The following is a 21,361-nucleotide window of genomic DNA, read 5'->3' on the forward strand; positions in this document are numbered from 1 at the left end:
TCTTTCATGTTTATTAAAAGGCTATTTGTATTTCTGTTGTCTGAGAACTATTTCTATCTATTGCATTTATCTTTTTTTACTAATTTGTATGTATCATTATTGAATGTATTGAATGTATATATTGAAAAATTTAGTCCTTTGTAAGAGTATTACAATTTTTTCTCCAGTTTGTATTTTGGCTTGGTTTATAGTTCTGCCTATGCAGACATTTTACATTTTGGTATGGTCAAATTGCTCCTTTGCATTAAGCCTTTCCCAGTTCAAAATTATAGAAGATACTCACCTAGGGTTTTCTTGTATTGCTTTCATAGCTTCATTTGAAAAAAAACAAAATTAAAAACTTGTTTTTGCCTAGTGGAATTTACTCTCTAGTGAAACTAACTTAGGGATACAGCTATAACCGCCCTCCTCCCCACTGCCCCACCAAGTAGCTGGTCCCAACACAATTTCACAAAATTATCCATTTTCCACCCCTCCCCCCACAACCCTAGCCTATTACATTTGCCACTGTTATGTTTATGTTAAATTCAGCTTTCTCCCAGCTCTACCAGAACTGCCTAGATGCTTGCACTCTCACCATCACTCCCTTATCAGGATAGTCCCACCACACAGTCATAGCACAGACCATGCTGTTTTCCCACCCAAACAACAGTCAGAGTGCTTTCTTGACTTTCTGAGCAGCCTCTTATCTCTGGTCAGGGACTTGTCAGGGACGCAGCTGGTATGAGATCACCCCTCTGGATTCCAGATTTGCCCATGATGGCTAAGTGGCAAGCAGGGTGGTACAACACATTTCCTTTATTTAAACAACGTGTTGTCCATTAATGATTTGTTTATAAGTATACCAAAGGAATATTTGTTCTTTTACTTTTTCTAGAACAGGAGTTTTTAACAGCACTATTGGCATTTTGAGCCAAATAATTCTATGTTGTGGGGAACATGTTGTTGTGCATTGTAGGATGTTTAGCAGCATCCCTAGCCTCTATCCACCTGATGCCACTAACAACCTGCCCATTTTCTCTATTTTCTAGCTATGGTATTTACTCAGACAAGTTTTTTTTTCCATCTTTAGGTTATTTTATTTCTGCTTCTTCTGTTACACAAGATGTTAAAAAGTGTTATCAAGTGTTAAAAGTCAATACATACAAAATACATTCTACAACTAAGTACCACTCTCTTAACTGAACATGCAAAGAAGTTATACTAAACACCACCTGGCAGTATTTTGGGGAAATAAAATGACTAAAATAGATTGAATTTGACTATTAAGTCACATCTAATATTCAATACTACATAAATCAATGCAGCTAAAAGATAGTTATGAAAAATGTTTTAACATCAAAGAATACAACCAAAATTAAGAGCACACAAAGCCTACATAACTTTTTTTTAAACAGGAAAATACTTCATGTAAGTTACTGTTCATTGTTTTAAAGAAAATCTATTCCAAGCAAAGTTATCAACCTTCAGAAAAACCATACAAAGAATTACTAAACATATTTCTAAAACTATAAATATGAACATTTGGAAAATACACAACTTTAAAAATTTGTGAGCAATAGGTGAACTTTGTATTTTAAAAAACGTGAAAAGAAGTCCCATTTTTAGAAGAGTTGTATAAAGAACCATCTTTTGATGTGAGGTTCATAAATTATCCTTGTTGGGACCAAACTTTACAAAACACTATGTTTTTCAAATAGTATTACAGAACAAGATATAGCACCCTAACAACGTTATATAAAGGTATATATATTAAATATATATATTTTACTTTTTACTTTTATTTTTACTACTCCATCAAAACATGACCCTTATATATACAGGAATCAATAAGAATATTATTTCCTACAAACAATACACAAAAGTGGCATATTCATTTTCAATCATGCTCCTGGAAGACACTTCCCAACTTTGAGAAGGGTCTTCCCTTCTTACTGGCTGTTTTTGTTTTTAGCATGTGTTAAGATATGAGATTTCAGGTTAGTTGACTGAGCAAACTTCTTATTACAACCATCAAAGGGGCACACGTAGGGCCTGTCTCCGGTATGGATTCGCACATGTGTACGCAAATTGAAATCCAGGGAAAAGCGTTTTCCGCAGCCTTCAAATGTGCACTGAAAGGGCTTCTCTCCAGTGTGCACCAGCTGATGCCGTTTTAGTTTGGAGCTCTCGACAAAAGCTTTGCCACATTCTGCACATACGTGGACTCTAGGACCGTGGGTGTGCAGATGTTTTCGCAAAGCAGAGTTATCCTTGAACATCTTCTCGCAACCTTTATGAGGACAAGCTACTGTTCTTAGAGCATCTTTGGTTTTTTTTGGCTTCATTTTAGTAAATTCTGCTAGTTGTTTAGGATCTGAGAGATCAATACCAGGTAGTCCTTCAGGAGGAAGCTTCTTCCCCGTCAGGTACTCTGAATAATCAGGAGCTGATGTCTCAATCTTCCCTGTCTCCTGGTCTCTTTGGTCATCTGGGGGCCACAGGGTGACGGAGAACTCATCCTCCAGGGTTTTGATCTGCACCTGCTTCTGCTCCCACTTCCTGCTGCCAATCTCAGAGCTGCTACTTCCCCCGTGGGCCTCACTATTAGTGTAATTCTTCTTACCGCTTGACTTCTTGCTTTGGCTGCCGCGCTTCCTGCTGTGGCTGACCGCTGACGACGACGCTGAAGCTGCCAAGGAAGCCAGGGTCTGCTGGAAATCGTCGTCTTCACCGAGCGGGATGACCATCTGGTCGTCGAAATTGTTGCTGGCCTGCAGGTCGTCTGACTCGTAGTAGCCCACCACTTCCTCCTGCGTCTGTACCATGATTATGTCCTGGTCGTGGTCTCCTTGGCTCGAGTTGCTGGTAAACAGCGGCTGCAGCGCGATCAGAGGTGGTTGGTGGTGGCCTCCGTGGACCCAACTGCCGTTGATAATCTCGTACTCTGTGATGGTTTCCATCGACATAGTCTCCACAGGCACGGTCTCCACAGGCACGGCTTCCACGTGGATCTGGCGCAGCTCCGTAATATCTTTAAGTAACTCTGAATTTTCTGGGGCGATGTTGAGAGAGTCCTCTGAGGCCATGGCTCGGCAGCGGTTTTGGCTCCTGGAAGAGCAGGTGGCGACTGGAAGGCTGCGGATAAGGCTGAGAAAGAAAAATGCGAGCCCCACCGAGCGTCGGTTGAGGCGAAAGCCGCAGAAGACGCGAAAGCGGTTGAGGACGCGAGGACGCGAGGACGCCGAGAACGCGGAAGACGCGGGGGCTTCTGGGTGCCACTGGCGCATGCGCTTCCCAGCGCCTCAGCAAGTGCGTGCTCACGTGCACACCCACGCACTCGTGGACGCTCCAGCCCTCACGCACACGTTCCCCCCACCCCCGCCACCACGCTGTTGTTTGAATATTAATTCGGTAACCAGCTTCTTCCCTGAAGTTTTCTACATTTCCGTTGATTTTCATGTTTTCTTCCCCCCTCCACCCACTGCAAGGCATACAACAATATCTAAAAAAAAAAAAAGGCTTACTCCTTTATAATATTTTTGTCTTTTTCTCTTATTGTACTGACCCACATTTAGAGACCATTTAACAGTACCAGTGTTAATTGATAATGGGATTGCTTGCCTTATCCTTTAATAGGAATACTTTCAAGTGTTAACCATTAAGAAGTATCCAGCTATTTTTAACCTTTACTACGGATTTTTGCTTTTTAGCCATTAATGGATGATGAATTTTGTTACTCAGTCCGATACCTGCTGAGATGAGGATTTCTTTTTCCCCCAATGGTAAATAATGTTTACCACCTTAAAATAGATTTCCTAATGTTGAACCATCCTTGTATTGTTTAGATACACCATAGGCAGAGTTTCTGGTACTTTCCAAGATGTTGTATCAGTGCTCTATTAGCTTAAAAATTTTTTTTTAAGTTTCCTTCTCCATGTGATCTGAAAAGTTTATACTAAATTGGAATTAAAAAAAAAAAAACCCTTTTCCTTTAAGATTGGAAAGAATTACCCCTATGAAACTTTTGGGGGCATTCTTCATCAACTTTCTTATTTTCTCCCATTGTAATTAGGCTATTGAGATTTTTTTCTTTGTTCCCTGGAGTCTACGCCATTTATATTTAATAATCACCCAAGGTTTTGAAAGTTTTTTGCAGAGATGAATAAAGAACACTTTTTAAAATAGCTGTTTTAATTTTCTCTGTATCAGTTGTCATTCCCCAATCTGACTATAAATTCTATTGATGCTTTCTCCCAGTATAATCTTTTTTTCTTCAAAAAACCTCTTATATTTTTATTTTTTAATTTTCTTAATGTTTATTCATTTTTGAGAGGCAGAGAGAGAGAGAGCGTGAGCAGGGGAGGGACAGAGAGAGGGGGAGACACAGAATCCAAAGCAGGCTCCAGGCTCCGAGCTGTCAGCACAGAGTCAGCCCGACACGGGGCTCGAACCCACGAACCGTGAGATCATGACCGGAGCCGAAGTCAGACGCTTAACCATCCAGGCGCCCCAAACCTCTTATATTTAAAATTTTTTTTATTATTATTTATTATTTTCTACCTACATCTTTATTAATGACATCATCTCTTAACTATTTTATAGTTCTTTTCTCACTTCTTCAGTTGAATGTTTAACATTTATTTTCATTTATTTCATAGTAACTACATAAGGGAGTGACTTTTCCTTTTAGCAAAACTTTATACATTATTTCATTATCACTTTTAAATATACTACAATTATGTAGTATAAATGTATGTATGTATGTAGTATAATTGTATAAAACAATTATGTTTTGAATTAAATTGGTCAATTTTTACGTTTCATGGTCACTTGAAAAGAAACTGTCATGGTATAGGGTTTGACATATCTATTGATTTTTACTTTACTAATTAGTTTTGATGATCTGACTTCTCATCTTACTGCCATGTGTTGAGAGATGAGATTAACTTCCTTTATTAAATTTGTTGTTTTTTTTCTTGCACTTTTCCATTTTCGTTTTGATAGTTTGTTACTTGATGCAGTAAGATTCACAATGATTACATTTTCACTGTGGATTACACTCCTTATGATTATTAAGTGACCCCCTATGTCTAACTAACTTAATGTAGTCATATTTTCTGTTCACATTTGCATGGTATATTGTTAATTTTACTTTCAACCTTTTTAAAATAATTTGTTGTTTTTACTGAAGAAACTGGAGTGTATAAATAATTTTGCTTTATTTTTTTCTTTTAATATTTACTTAAGTAATCTCTACATGCAATGTGGGGCTTGAATGCATGACCCTGAGCTCAAGAGTCACATGCTCCTTAGACTGAGCCAGCCAGGTGCCCCTTGCTTTATTACTTTTGACTAAGAATCTTATAAGCTGAATTTATCAACCAAAAAGTGAGATGTTTTCATTTGTGATGTGAATACTTTCCATAACAACACACAGATGAATAAAGAAATTTAAGTCTGTTACCTGCACAGAATATCCTTAGCTGCTGGACCGGTGATATAAGTTGCAAATGAGTGGTGAACAGATCAACAAATGCTCCAGGATAAATAATGAAGAGAAAAATTCCAAAGCCATTAAATCGAACTTGTTCCCTAAGAAATCAAATAAAAAAAAGGAATTTACTACTAGTATTGCATTTTTCCAATTAATAATGTATTTAATCTTAAAACTTCCCACTATAAATTCTTGGTTAAAAAACAAGTCTCTCTAGACAGTCAAGAAAAATATTTCCAAATATATGATATATATTTATCTCACAATTTCACAACAGCATACCAGTTTGGTTATCTGCGAAATTGCATTTTGTAAAATAAGGGTATTCTGAAATAGACTTAAAACTTCAAAACTTTTAGAAACCAGTATGCTGAACAAATAACTTGAAATTAGTCACATATATAAAGAAATGGTTAATATTTCCATGAGGAACTAAATGAAAAACACTTCAACTGTTTACTCTGAATTATTTTCAGAGAAGAACACAACAGAAAATATAATTCAAGTAAAGTATCTAAATATATTTATCTTGGCTAATATAAACAAAAGTGGAGGTTTATATAAGTGTATTCCTATTTATGTTAAAATAAGTATACCTAAATATCCATAATGTTCACATTGTCCTTAAGAGAACCATTTATTATCAATTCAGTCTCTAAAAATGGAATTATACTTAACAGCCTCATAAGACCAAACAGCTACTCTAAAAAAACCATCCCCTAAATATACTGTGCTGTCATTTAGTACTATATATTTAAGATGACTGTAAAATTTGCTTTTACTTGACAGTTGGTTTTTATAAAAGATTACCCATACTATTTCACAAACATACTGTGAAGTATTAAACCGTTAATAACAATGATTTTATATGTAAAACTCTAAAAGCTACAATGCTAAAAGTATGGAAGCAAAGATGAGAGATTAAAAAAGAAAAAGTAGCTGCCCACTTAAACCACTACATGTAGCAGTATATGCTTTGTCGAGATGAGAGTTTATTAGCAGTCAACAGAGTTCTGTTCATAAGCAACAGGAAAGTAGTAAGAAGTGATTACATCTTCTCCTATAAAATCTTTTATCTGGTCCACATACCCAGAGGATAAAACACATTCCCATCAGTATGTGTGTTCATCATGGCAGTAATTACCAGTAGGAGAGAAGGGGGAATTGTGCTCCCCTATCACAAATTTATAAGTTTAGGAGCCTTTAAAATGCTCAGGCATAATTACAATATACATTTGAGTAGTCAAGACAAGAACAGGGCGTGATACTTGAAGAAAGTATCTCATCCTCTCTTGTCTTCTTTTACTTAGGTTTCTAGATAGGCTATGATTATTTGTTAACAAATTCAGAGCTTTCATTGTTCCTGCTCTAGCCAGCAGAGGCTATTAGTGGAAGCAGGCTTATTTTGGCCAATAAGTCAAACAAAGTAATAAGAAGGCAGGTCGGTGGGCTCCAAGTGCAGTGGTTATCATTCTGACCTAATGATGAATAGAAAGATTAGGTTTCAGGGTTCAATTAAAATCTTGAAACACCATGAAGATATAACCATGCTGTCAAATGATTACAGTGTGTACATGGTTAATTGACTATATTCATCAATATATTAATCTTTATAAAAGAGTATTTACCTCAAAATAATGTGGATTTGCATTAGGCAATATCCACAGAAAGAAAAAGTATCAAATGAAGCAGATTTTAGTAATAAACCCTACTAAGTAAAAAGCTTTTTTTTGCATTAGTAGAAAGAAAAATATCATTACCTAATAGCTGCTATCCCATGTCCAATTTCATGTACAACACCACTAATGAGAACTGCAGCGAAGAAATAGGTCAGTTGGTTGACAGGTAAATTGATACCAGGAACCTGTTCATAGACACAATGATAAATACACAGTTGGGGACCAAGAAACCATGATGTTCATTCTGTATTAAAGCTTAAACTTCCAGGCTGAAGGTTCTGTAAACTAAAAGTGATATGAATATCAATAGTTCACTTCTCTACTTCTTTCACAATAGAAGCAAGAAATCAGCTTTTTGAACTAGGCAGTTTTTGAACTAAGCACAGCACTAATATAAAGAGAACAGGAAACACAAGGTTAAAAACGTTGAAACTTTGGCTTCCTGGAGTCTTCACCATGGGAAAGAATTAGGGAGCCTGGCAAAGTGCCAGGGAATGCGGAGTGACAGTGACAAGGAGTCAGCAACTGTTCTACCCTCAAAGGCTAGAAGCCTGATTTGGAAATTTTTGTTACAATCTTAATCCTGCCTCTGAATTGTTATTGCAAGGTTCCAGATACTTAAGTGAGTAATATAGGATATTCCTACCCCTCATCAATGAGTTTTCATTTTAGTATTCTCAAGTAACATGAGTGCTGGTAATTAAGGGTACTGTAATAAAGTGCCTTATTGGTGTGGGAGCACTGTGCTGTCCATTTCTTGGATTCCAACAATTTGTGTAGTAGAGTGGTCAGAAAAAGAGTATCAAAATGATATGTATTATATTAAAATTGAAATTTAATGCAGAAAGTAAGTTGTCTGGAATAGACAGACATATTAAGGACCTATGAAGAAGTCGTCTTGCAATCACATGCTCCTAAGATGATGCATTTGTATGTATCACTGCATACACAAGGGAAGTTTGCTATTGTAAGAGCTGCATGGTAAAGTCTTGTAGATACCCAAGAATCTTCTCATACGATAAATAATCACTCTTGAGTTATGTCATCTGTTAAGGAGTCTATAAATTAGGTCAAGTAGGGGCACACCAGACATCATTTATATTATTCACATACTGAGCATCTATTTCTCACAGTCCAGGAGTTGGGACCCTAAAAGTATCCTTCTAGAGGAAATTCTTCCTCTTATTACTTTTTTTTTTTTTTTTTTTTCAACGTTTTTTATTTATTTTTGGGACAGAGAGAGACAGAGCTTGAACGGGGGAGGGGCAGAGAGAGAGGGAGACACAGAATCGGAAACAGGCTCCAGGCTCCGAGCCATCAGCCCGGAGCCTGACGCGGGGCTCGAACTCACGGACCGCGAGATCGTGACCTGGCTGAAGTCGGACGCTTAACCGACTGCGCCACCCAGGCGCCCCCTCTTATTACTTTAATTACAAAATGTGTTTAAAGCAGGAAAACTGGAAAACTCAAAAGAAAAACAGAAGACTATACTCCTGCTCCCCAAACACAAAACCAAAAACCATTCTCAATGTTTTAATGTATGTTCTTCTAGTCTTTTCACATACATATATTTTTAAGAATTATATTTTTATTATAAACATGGTTTTGACACCTGCCCCTCTCACTTAATAGTATCACAAACATTTTTTCCATGAGTGTTTTCTGGTTCAACATTTTTTTATTTGTATTAAAAAAATTTTTTTTTAATGTTTATTCTTGAGGGAGAGACAGAGTGAGTGGGGGAGGGGCAGAGAGGGAGGGAGACACAGAATCTGAAGCAGGCTCCAGGCTCTGAGCTGTCAGCACAGAACCCGATGCAACTCACGAGCCGTGAGATCATGACCTGAGCTGAAGTTGGACGCTTAACTGAGCCACTCAGGTGCCCCTATTTTTATTTTTTTTAAATTTAAATCCAAGTTGGTTATCATATAGTGTAATAATGATTTCAGGAATAGAATTTAGTGATTCATCACTTACATGTAACACTCAGTGCTCATCCCAACAAGTGTCCTCCTTAATGCCCCTTGCCCATTTCACCTATCCCCCCAGCCAACACTCCTCCAGCAACCCTCAGTTTGTTCTCCGTACTTAAGAGTCTCTTATGGTTTGTCTCCCTCTGTTTTTATATTATTTTTGCTTCCCTTCTCTGTGTTCATCTGTTTTGTACATTAAATTCCACACAAGTGAAATCATATATTTGTCTTTCTCTGACTTAATTTCGCTTAGCATAACACACTCTAGTTCCACCCATGTTGTTGCAAATGGAAAGATTTCATTCCTTCTGATTGCCAAGTAGTATTCCATTGTGTATATATATCACATCTTTTTTATCCAGTCATCAGTCGATGGACATTTGGGCTCTTTCCATACTTTGGCTATTGTTGATAGTGCTGCTATAAACATTGGGGTGTATGTGCCCCTTCGAATCAGCACTCCTGTGTCCTCTGGATAAATATCTAGTAGTGCCAAGTGCTGGGCCATAGGTAGTTCTGTTTTTAATTTTTTGAAGAACCTCCGTACTGTTTTCCACAGTGGCTGCACCAGTTTGCATTCCCACCAGCAGTGCAAAAGGGTTCAACATGATTTTTAAGAACTGTACTGTATTCTATAAAATAGACTGTTGGGCATTTAATTGTTTTAAAGTTTAAAGTTTCTGCTCTTATACTGTGATAAACATATTTGGACACATATATCCAAATATTTTGGGGGTAAAAATTCTTAAGCATGGTTGGTTCAGGCTCAGGAGACAGGTCACTTCAGTTTGACATTTTGGATCCATCATTAACTAGCTAAGTGACCTCAAGGAAATTTGGATTATTCCTCCCAACAGTGCAATTTCCTCATTAAAATGGAAATAACCACATTTACATTTACATAAAAAGGTAATTTTGAGGATTAAATGAAATAATCCTTGTCCCATATTTAACATTATGCTTCAGGGCTCCTGGGTGGCTCAGGTGGTTGAGCATCTGACTCTTGATTTCAGCTCAGGTCATAGTCCCAGGGTTGTGGGATTGAGCCCTGTGTTGGGCTCAGTGCTGAGTGTGGAGCCTGCTTGAGATTCTCTAATTCTCTCTCTCTCTTCCTCTGCCCCTCTCCCCCCACTTGCACTCTATCTCTCTAAAAAAAAGAGAGTAACATATGCTTTCATTACACAAAATTTAAAGGACTTCGATACATATCAAACTGTTCTCCAAAAGTAGACCCTTTGTAGCCTTGAGCAAGCTTATTTATTCAAATCTGAAATTTTAGGAAAATAAAAAGTATTTCATTGTTTGATTTATATTTCTTTATTATTAAAGCTCAACGTTTCCCCTACTTCTGACCATTGATAGGTCTTTTGTGAGTAGCCTACTCATGACTTGTCTATTTTTTTCTCCTACAGTGTTTTATTTTTTTCCTATTGCTCTGTAGGATCACTTCAAATATCAATTATCAGTCCTCTGTAATACATATCATAGATGTATTCCCAAGTTCTTTTGCCTTTTAATTTTTTTTTAGTTTTTTGATATATAAAAATTTTATGTAGTAAAATCTATCAATATTCATGGTTTCTGCCATTAGTTTTATGCTTATGTCTTCCTCATTCTGTGTTCATATAAGCAGAAACTTATTTTTTGTCTTTCAAGGTCTTTTATGACTTTGTTTCAATCTTAATTCAACTGGAATTTATTTTTGTGCATAGAGGAATTTTACTTTTAAGACTCCTTTAGTACCTGAAGAGAAGATTCAAACTATGTTGCTTGGATTGCTGTTTAAATTCATGAATTCCAAGCGTCCTTTCCCTAGTTATGAAACTAGTTTTCATAACCTTCACCTTTAATGTATACATAGCATTTCACTGAATGACAATCCCACAACTTAAGCAGCATTCCTCAATTATACACTGTGGTTATTTCCAATTCTTCATAATAAACAATGTTAGGATAAGAATTTGATGAATACTATTTTTTCCACATTTGGAAGTGTTTACTTAAAGCTAGAGTCCTAGATGGTGGTATACAAGCAAATGGTCAAAAGATATGGACATTTTTATGATGCTCATTATCTGAAGTTCTCTTTACTCAGACCCTACTAAGAGATTCTTTTTAAGAATATCAGGGTACCTTCTTCTACATATCTGCTCTATTTCCATGTTGTCAGGTGTCTGCCTGTTCAGATAAGTAGCTTCCCTTTCTCTGACCCCTCTCTAAATTTATGTACTTAAGATTTTTTAAGATTAAAAATTTTTTAATGCTTATTTTTGAGAGAGAGAGAGCGAGCGAGCATGTGCAAGCAAGGGAGGGGCAGAGGGAGAGGGAGACACAGAATCTGAAGCGGGCTCTAGACTCTGAGCTGTCAGCACAGAGCCTGATGCAGGGCTCGAACTCAGGGACTTCGAGATCATGATCTGAGCCATGCTTAACCAACTGAGCCACCCAGGAACCCCAAGGTTAATTCTTACAGATTTTTTCAATATCACAATATATCCTGGTTATCTTAACTTTATTTCAAATAAATCAGTAGGCTTGATTCCATAGGACATTGGTTCCTTTGCTTTATTATCTTATGGATGTAATAATGAGATAAGGTAAGGATTTGAGTGAGTGATTATACTAACAGATGGTAGGTCTTATTTTCTGGCAACAGTATGTGACTGCCCATCTGTCCTGGCCATGATCACACAGGGTATTAGATGTACCAGAATTCTGATCTCTCAGTGACAGAGTGCCAGGTTTTTGGGAATTAATACTGAATAAGGCTGTAGGTAATTACAATGTAAATAGAAAATATATTCTCTGAGCTACAAGAACTCATATCAAAGCTAGGAAATAGAACATTGGTTTTTTTTTCTTTTTTTAACATTTATTATTTATTTTTGAGAGAGAAAGAACACAAGTGGGATGGGACAGAGAGAGAGGGAGACATAGAATCTGAAGCAGGCTCCAGGTTCTGAGCTGTCAGTGCAGAGCCTGACACAGGGCTCGAACCCACGAACTGTGAAATCATGCCCTGAGCCGAAGTCAGACACTTAACCAACTGAGCCACCCAGGCGCCCCAGGAGATAGAACATTCTTAGATATATACATAAACATGCACAGTGTACTACAGCGGGCAACTGACTTCTTCATGATTCCAAAGCAGGACTCCTAACAGAGTCAACATTTTTGTGAGCTCTATGAATGAACTGAGATGCAGAAAGAAGAAATAATTTCTTCTCTGAGCTACACTTTATCATTCTAATCCTAGGCAGACAGGTGAATGATCACATTTCTTCCCAACCTGCTTCTTTCTCTACTATCCTCTTCTTTGGCAAACAATAACCAATCATGTAGCCTGAGAGTCGTCCTTAACTCTTCCCTCTTGTTCCAGCCTCACATTCACTTAAACACCAAGGCCTGAGAACTCCACTCTAAAAGACCCTTTGAACCTGCCTCCTTCATTCTTCTTACCACCAATTTAGTTTAGATCTGTGTCACTTCTACAGTGAATTATTCCAAAGTGCCCTCTAATATGCTCTTCCCATCTTCAGTGTAACCCTCCTTTGGTCCATTTTATACAGACCTGTTATCTACAAGTAAAAATCAAAACTACTTAGTAATCTCCACACCCAACACTGGGGTTGAACTCAAAACCCAAGATCAAGAGTCGCATCTCTACCAACTGAGCTAGCTAGACACCGCCCAAAATCAAAACTCCTTAGGATGATCTTTCATAACCCAGGCCTTATCGGTATTTCCTATTTTATCTCCTGCATCATATACCTTCCACCATATACCTCCTAGACACAGGTCAAAGTTATAGTTCCTTGAAGAATTAGTGGTCTTTCTTAAGGGAATAGAGCATGATGGCTCTGAGGTCAGTGGTGGGTGAGTGATGGACCCACTATTTATGAGCTGTGACCACAGGCAAGTGACTTAACATCTCTCTGCCTTGCTTTTCTTATCTGTGATGAGATACTTACCCATAGATTGTTAAAGAATAAAATAAAATGGGCACAAAAACCTCACATAGAAAGCATGTATATTACCTAGGTTTTATTATTATTCTATTATTCTCCCCTAATCCCCCACCTTTCCATATTATAAGGTTCCCTCTGTTATTGGGATGCTCAACTGCCATCTTTTCTTAGAGGCTTTGAGGACTCTCCTCACCCTTCCCTTGAAGCTCTCCTCTCCTCTCTTCCCAGTGCCAGGCACATCTCAGCATGCCTTTTCTCTGTTCTCACAGCACCTTGTACTCTGTCTAACTATAGCACAATCACAGCAGCTCTCCCTCTAGACTAAAACTTCATGAGTGCTAGGATTGGATTTTGTTCCCCATATAAGCAGGACTCAGCATATGGCTGGTAGGCAGAATATACTTAGTAATTGTTGAGGAAATTAATCATCTCTTCTAAGGCCATACCTGGCAAATCCTTTCAACCCCTAAAAAAGAGCTATTACCATAAGAGAGATTCATTATCATTCTCTACTAATGACTTCTAAATATCCCCATAGTGACCCAGCCTACTAGAAATCACAAAAAATGAGTTAAAAAATGTATTATTAGCTCTTAGTCTATTCCATTAATAAGAGCATGATTAAGAACATAACATCCACGACTCATGAAAATAAAAACTACACATGTGAAAAATTTGAAATAAAAGTCAATGGTAAAGCACCCTTCTAAACCCTGGAGACATGGATCAATACGGTATAGGTTTGTTTATACATGTGCTTTGAAATGAGAATTATTATAAATGGCTTACAGTCTAAGGAGTAAAACTCAGCACATTATTCTTCACATCAGGAGATCACAGTGACCATTCAAGGTCTTATATCTTTAATTAAAAGGATATTATTGGTTAGAGTCTGAAAGACATGAAGAGGAAAGGCAACACTTTGCATAGGGTTAAAATGCAATTTATTTCTACATTATAGAGATCTTAAATCAGCATGCTTATTCCTTGATAGAAACAATCATTTAACACCTCAAGAAGATACTGAGTTAATTCAAATATCTGTGTAATTGTAGACAGTTTTGATGGTCCATTTGTTCTATTACTACTACTACCACCCCTACTACATATTCCAACAAATCTTTGCTACATTCCTATTAATATTTTTGTTTAAGCAGGTAATTTGAGAAATCGTGAGACTTTTCATCTGTTTCCATATTTATAACATGGATAGGAGTTATGCTAGCCAGAAGAAATATCTTATATTCATGTTGCAATAAACTTAAAGCAAAAAGAAGGTACTTACCACAACTTGTAGCACTTGTTCATTGTGAAGTGAGGAGGAGGAGGAAGAAGAGGAGGAAGAGGAAGAAGAGGAAGAGGAGGAAGAGGAAGAAGAGGAAGAGGAAGAAGAGGAAGAGGAAGAAGAGGAAGAAGAATAAGAAGAGGGTGAGTCAGCCATCATTTGTGCCAAAGTCTGCATCAGCGTTTTCCCCAGGAGAAAAAAAGAGCTGAACATAGCAATTACGCCAAACACCATTCCAAAATTGAACCTGTCGGGAGGAAGCAAAATTGCATAAACATACACTTCCTCAAAATTCACGGGTTAGCAAACTTATCGACCAGCCACATTTCATAGCTTCAAAATAATGGCTAAAAATTTCAATAACTCTGCTTCATTTTCCTACCTGAACTTGAGATACATGACTGAAACACAGGCACTGGTCTCTTTTAAGCAGTTGTATTAATTTACAACTCTCGCATAACTGAAGAGGCTGAATATTGTTCCCAATAAAGTTTCTTTCCTCTCTTTTGTCCATTTACATAGAATTGTTTTGATCTTGTTCTCACATAATTATGAAAGCTCTTTTGACATTACAGACATCCATTTCTTTTTTATCTCCAATTCTTTTGTTTGCATTTTATTTTAGCTATTATTTTGTGATGAGCTTAAATATTAACATGGTAAAATTTAACAACAGTTTCCTTCTTCTACTGTTTTAATAATTACAATAATTACAAATTACCCTTCTATAGTTGGGAATAATCTATTACATTTCCTCGCTTTTTGGTAAGTTGGGTTTTTCAACAAACTTGTCCATTTTGTCTACATTGTCAAATTTATAGGCATGGAGTTGTTCACAATCGTTTCATTTTGAAAAAATGTACATGGAATCTGCAGTCGTGTTCCCTTTTCTCAATTCTGATTTTTTAAAAATTGAAGTGCAATTAACATACACTGTTGCATTACTTTCAAGTGTACAACATATGGATTCTATACATTATTCAAGATTCCTCACGTACAGTGTAGTCGACATACAATATTGTTACAGTATTATTGACTATATTCCCTGTGCTGTACTTTTTCATCTCTGTGACTTATTTTGTAACTGGAAGTTTGTATGTCTTAAACCCCTTTATTTATTTCACCCATACCCCTACCTACCTCCCCTCTGGTAACTACCAATTTGTTGTCTGTATTTAAGGCTCTGCATATTTTGTTTGGCTCTTCATTGGTTTTGTTTTTTATATTCCGTATATAAATGGAATCATATGGTATTTTTCTTTCTCTTAGTTCACTTAGAATAATACCTTCTAGTTCCATCCTTGTTGTTGCAAATGGCCAGATCTTTTTTATGGCTGAGTAATATTCCACTATGTATATATACCACATCCTCTTTATCTATTCATCTATTGACGGACACTTGGGTTGCTTCTGTATCACAGCTATTGTAAATAATGCTGCAATAAGCATAGTGGTGCATATATCTTTTTGAATTAGGGTTTTTCTTTGGGTAAATTTTCTTTGGGTAAATATCCATTAGTGGAATTACTAGATCATATGGTATTTCTTTTTTTTTTAATTGAAGTATAGTTTACACACTATGTTTCAGTGTACAACATAGTGATTCAACAAGTTTATACATTATGCTATGCTCACCACAAGTGTAGCTACCATCTGGTGGTATTTCAGTTGTTAATATTTTTGAGGAACCTCCATATTGTTTTCCACAGTGGTTTCACCAATTTATATTACCATCAATAGTGCACGAGGGTTCCCTTTTCTCAGCATCCTCAATAACGCTTGTTACTTATCTTTTTGATACTACCCATTCAATTCTGATTTTTGTTACTTGTGTTTTCCTCTTCAGAATTATGGAAGGGGTTTATCAGTTTTATTAATCTTTTCAAAGAACCAACATTTGGCTTTGCTGATTTTCTTTACTGTATAGTTTTTATTTCTCTGATTTCTGCTCTTTATTATTTCCTTCTATTTTGCTTGCTTTGATTTGCTATTGCATTTTCTGCTTTTTAATGATCTGTTTACATTTAGCTCTGTAACATGTGGCGCTAAAATTTTAGCAAAAAGGAATTTAGACAAAGGCCCTTTATACCCATACTAGAAATTCTGTCAATGACAAAATGTGTTGGTCCTTAGGGTGGCCCAGAGATCATTATAAACCTCCTAACAATAAACTATATGCTCCTTGATTAAAAAAAAAATAAGAACTTAAAAGGGGTAGACCTGGCATGGCCAGGGGACTCCAGAACCCTGCTGCTACAATCTGGCTGATCATTTTGCCTAGTGGTTTGTGCATATGCTTTACTGGCTGTGAAATATTTTAAATACCATTACCCTGGAGGGCTATCAGAAAAGAAGTATAGGGGAATTCCTGCAGACTTTTGGGTATCCTATGACTCCCAGGACCCTTGTTTCTATGTGTTATGATAGGGGACAGAATTCTACAGAATTAATTTCATGATGGAAAATGTTCCAATTTTTTGGCATTTCTATTAGTGAATAACTTACACAGTAAAGTGCACAAGTGTCAAATGTACTGCTCACTGAATTTTTACATGTGCACCCATGTACTACTATCCAGATAAGGTATAGAACCTTGATTTTTGATGTATGCAAAAGCACAATGATGTAATCCCATTTAAGTTTATAGAGAACCAGACGTTTTATACTGTCAATATTTTAAAACTCAGTAGATTGAAAATGATGGAAATAGTTCATTTAACAAGCATTTCTCATGATCACAATGATTACTTTAAACCAAAAAGAAAAATGAAGAATACCACTGGTAAAGCATCCTCGCTTTCCGCCGTCCCCAACTGTAAAAGGCACGATTGAAAACAGCAGTTTGCCACCTTATGTGAAATGGGGAGATGCTCAATCCATTGTTTTCCAACCAGTCTTCATAAGAATGCTTAAAATACACAGATGACTAGGAGAGAAAAAGTTCCACATCACTCAGTTTTGAAGAACATGTATGATGTTTAAGAAAATCAAAAAGAAGTCTTTTCTACAGGAAAGGAAGATACTGACTGCCCAAATACTTATAATTTTAAAGCTTTATGTTTCTTTTTCAGGATATTAAAGATCTCAGACTAGCTGGTCTGTTGAGGTTAGAGTCTGGCAAACTATGGCCTATAGGCCAAATGTGGTCTACAGCCTGTTTTTTTTTTTTTGTTTTGTTTTGTTTTTTGTTTTTTTAGTTAATTTCTACGCCCAATGTGGGGCTCAAACTCACAGCCCCTGAAATCAAGAGTTGCATGTTCTATCAACTGAGCCAGCCAAGTGCCCCATACAGCCTGTTTCTTTGTATAGCCTATGCGCTAAGGATAGTTTTTATACTTTTAAGGGGTTATAAAAAAAGACAACAAAAAAACAAGAATACGTATCAGAGAGCCTATGTGGCTCACAAAGGCTAAAATACTTATCATCTGGCCCTTTACAGAAAAAGTTTGTCAAAGTTAGAACAGCGCTGTCCAATAGACATATGTGAGCCACAAATGCAAGCCACATATGTAATTTTAAATTTTCTAGTAGCTGATTTAAAAAAGTAAACAGAAACAGATTAATTTAAACATACTTTTTAACTAAAAATATCCAAGATATTATCATTTCAGTATGTAATCTATATAAAAAACCTATTTAAATACTTTACATTTCATTTACTTATTTGTACATAAGTCTTTGAATCCAGTGTGTTACAGCACATTTCAAATTTGGACCAGCCCCATTTCAAATGCTCCATGACCACATGTAGTTAGTGGCTCCCACACTGGACAGCAGAGGTCTAGAAGCCTTGTTATCACAGAAAGAGGTCTTGTGTTATAATCTAAAAAGACCTCCAACCAATCCAACTCAGAGGACAAGTTAGCTGCAATCAGTGCTTTCTATCCTCTTAGCAACCACCCTGAGACCTTAAGCTGCCTTTGATCATGTGGAAGTACAAAACTTGTGTAAAACCAAATTGGTCTTAATAACTTACATTTTCCAGGGTTGATGGGATAGCTGCTTATACACACCCAAACAAGTTTTATCTTTAGGGAAGTTTGAAGTCCTTGAGTAATGTAGGATTTTGGATGATATAAGGTTGTTTTATATATCCTGACAATGACCCCTTTTACCCCTTAGTTACAGTAAATACAGTTAAGTATTTTATCATATTGATGCCCATCCATTTGAGGAATTTGTCTGTAGGATATTTCAGTCCTATCACAATCATAAAAAATGACCTGACTGATATAGGTATCCGTTTGTCTTTGGATCTATAATGTCCTCTGTTCTCAGTCTTCAGGTGAAGTTTTTCAACCTGCTTGTTTTCTGAGGCTTAGAAAAGTAGAGTGACACACCCCTTCAGTAGATGTCTACTGAGGAAATCCTAGAAGAACCAAACGTGGAACAGCAGATCAAGTTAGTAGCAGAGACGCTGAAGGTACAGACTCCTAAAGCCTGAGGTCTCTCCATTGCCCAGACAGTGACTCTGAGTGAGAGTGAGGTCTTTTGCTCAAGGAATAGTACTCTGTTGGGGATCTAGGGGTTGTTACTGAAATTAAAGTAACCTCATCACCTCACACACTTGACCAGAGACTGGAGAGGTTTGAAAAGTTCTTATTTTGGATTAAAAAAATTTTTTTTCAAGTTTATTTATTTTGAAAGAGAGAGAGAGAGAGAGAGAGCAAGCACAAAGGAGGGGCAGAGAGAAAGGGGGAGAGAGAATCCCAAGCAGGCTCCACACCGTCAGCACAGAGTCTGATGCAGGGCTTGAACTCATGAACTGTGAGATTATGACTTGAGCTGAAACCAAGAGTCTGATGCTTAACTGACTGAGCCACCCAGATGCCCTTTATTTTGGATTTTTGTCACATATGCAACATGAGGAAATGATGTGGCTTTGTTTTTTCTAGACAATAAAATCACTGTTCAAGGAAGCAGTGGCCTGTACTGCTTATGATAGGCTAAACACTATGCCAAGTACCTGCAGAGGAAGCACCAAAGGATCTGGTAAAGATTCAGATTTTGATTCTGTAGGTCAGAGAGAGGGCTGAGATTGTACATTTCTGAAGAGCTCCCTGATGACGCAAGAGCTGCTGGTTCTTGAATTTCAGGTGAAGTAGCAAACCTTTACGTGTGTGAGCTAATGTAATCCTTTCTACTATCTCAGAAGATCCTTACTTTTTGAAAATGAAGAAACCCAGGCACAGAGAGTAATTTGGCCAAGGCACAAAGGCTGGGAAGTGGCTGAACTCAGCCATTGTTCTAAAGACTCTATAATCTCCTCACTTTGCAAGTTTAAATGTAACAAAAAAGCACAAGTATCATTTCATTTTACTGTTACACGTAAAGCACACAATACTAAATTATAATATTCTATTTAAAACGGTATTCATAACATGAAGGTTTTATTAAACGTTTGAGAACGGTATTGTGGAATAAACTCTGTATAATGACTTTACCTCCCCGCCCCACCTCCCCCATTCAATTCCAAAGGTTGCTAGAAGCATGTGGTCAGACAATTGTGCAGAATTTTTGCTACCCTTCCCAAATAACTCGAGTGGACCGTACACCCAGGGCGTATGTGTGGGGTGGGTACAGGGTGCAGATTAGAAGTGGAGTAGTCAGAAACTAGCTATCTAAATCCTGTTACCTGATGATGCTACTTTGAAGTAGGGTCCATAGACTAACAGCATTGGTAGCACATGGGAACTGGTTACAAACGCGGAATCACAGGCCCCGCCCCAAGCCTGATTAATCAGAATTCGAATTTAAACAGGAACCCTAGATGATTGTATGCACTTTAAAGTTTGAGACTACAGGTTTAAATTACAACTTGATTTAGATTCATTCCAGTACGAGAGTCTTTGGAGGGTCGTGGCCTTAAAGACAATGAGGGAAAACAATGCCTTTCCTAAGCGACTTTTTATTTTCCTCCCAGGTGCACTGCCGCGGGGTGTGGTATCGGCCCGCCCCCCCCCCCAAACCCACTACTGGCGCCTCCCGGGCAGGAGGCCCCGAAAGCAGCGGGGCCTGCACTGCCCCGCAATGCGACTGCGGTAGCTGTGCAGACCGCCACACCCCTGCCTGGGCCCCGTGGTGTTTTATTTACTCCACGAGGCCGGGGCGCCACGCGGAAAGGCGCACGTGGGTATCGGCCGCGCGGCTTCCAGCCCGGGAGGCGCGAGGCAGGGGAAGAGAAAAGGCCTCGGGCCTTGCGCCTCAGCCCTGGACACCGCGGGCTTCGGCTTTAGGCCCGAGGCCCTCACCTTCAGCACCAAGTCGGTCAGGTAGACGGCAGTCCAGCCGCCCACCACCACTACCACCAGCGACACCGGAATCATGGCGGTGGCGGAGGCAGCGTAGGGAAGGCGAGCCCCGGCGTCTTCCTCCCTGGGAGCTGCAACCAGCTGAAAGCTCGGCGCCTACAGCCCCTGCATCCGCGCAGGAACCAAGCTGCCACCGGTTCCTTTCTCGCGGTGGCGCCGTTTCCCTCCGGACGCTTTCGAATAGCACACACAGACGGACTTGTACGCACCGGAAAAGGGCGCGGGGGCTTATTTTCATGGGACACTGGGGCGCTGAGGTCTGGGTGTTTGCTGGGCTCCTGCTGCCAGCCGTCTAGCGATTTCTTAGGCTTTGGCCCTCCCTGCTGTTGGCTCTCTATACTCTCTGGTTCTGGCCTTGGGTTTGCCATTCCTTTTTTTTTTTTTTTTTTTTCCAAATGGAATAGGATTTCTGACAAAATTATTAATAGATACAAAGGACATTTTATGATGATAAAAAGTCAATCATTCAAGAATATCTAAGAATTATAAATGTATATTTACTTAACAAGCATGTGAGGCAGAAATCAACAGAACTGAAGAACAGACAATTCAAAAATAATATTTTGATACATCAATACTTCATTTTTAATAATACAGCAATAATTAAAACCATAATTAGAAGATTAGGGAAATAGAAAACTTGAACAACACTGTAAACCAACTATATCT

General features: G+C 38.0%; 2 protein-coding genes across 7 annotated transcripts in view; both read right to left on the minus strand.

The window, feature by feature from the left end:
* Positions 1 to 20,852, minus strand: part of MBTPS2 (membrane bound transcription factor peptidase, site 2) — a 101,059-nt gene extending 80,207 nt beyond the window's left edge. For all 6 annotated transcript variants that reach the window (XM_081793115.1, XM_081793116.1, XM_081793114.1 and 3 more), the window contains exons 1-5: positions 20,633 to 20,852; positions 17,159 to 17,307; positions 14,382 to 14,628; positions 7,237 to 7,340; positions 5,447 to 5,574 (exon numbers count right to left, since the gene is read on the minus strand). In XM_081793115.1, coding sequence (XP_081649241.1) covers positions 5,447 to 5,574; positions 7,237 to 7,340; positions 14,382 to 14,628; positions 17,159 to 17,307; positions 20,633 to 20,707 — 703 coding nt within the window. In that variant the 5' untranslated portion in view covers positions 20,708 to 20,852. The remainder of the gene's footprint in view (positions 1 to 5,446; positions 5,575 to 7,236; positions 7,341 to 14,381; positions 14,629 to 17,158; positions 17,308 to 20,632) is intronic.
* YY2 (YY2 transcription factor) lies at positions 327 to 5,553 on the minus strand. Its single transcript, XM_081793120.1, has 2 exons — positions 5,447 to 5,553; positions 327 to 3,129 (listed from the first exon to the last, which is right to left on the minus strand). The coding sequence occupies exon 2, from the start codon at positions 3,066 to 3,068 to the stop codon at positions 1,932 to 1,934; it is 1,137 nt and encodes a 378-aa protein (XP_081649246.1). The 5' UTR covers positions 3,069 to 3,129; positions 5,447 to 5,553; the 3' UTR covers positions 327 to 1,931.
* Positions 20,853 to 21,361: the final 509 nt, after the last annotated feature.

The sequence above is a fragment of the Panthera onca genome, chromosome X (genome assembly GCF_046562875.1).
Source record: "Panthera onca isolate mPanOnc1 chromosome X, mPanOnc1 haplotype 2, whole genome shotgun sequence".
Taxonomy (NCBI): Eukaryota; Metazoa; Chordata; class Mammalia; order Carnivora; family Felidae; genus Panthera; species Panthera onca.

Coding starts and splice junctions, on each gene's coding strand:
- YY2 (XM_081793120.1), bottom strand. CDS start 3,068: ATGGCCTCAGAGGACTCTCTCAACATCGCCCCAGAAAATTCAGAGTTA.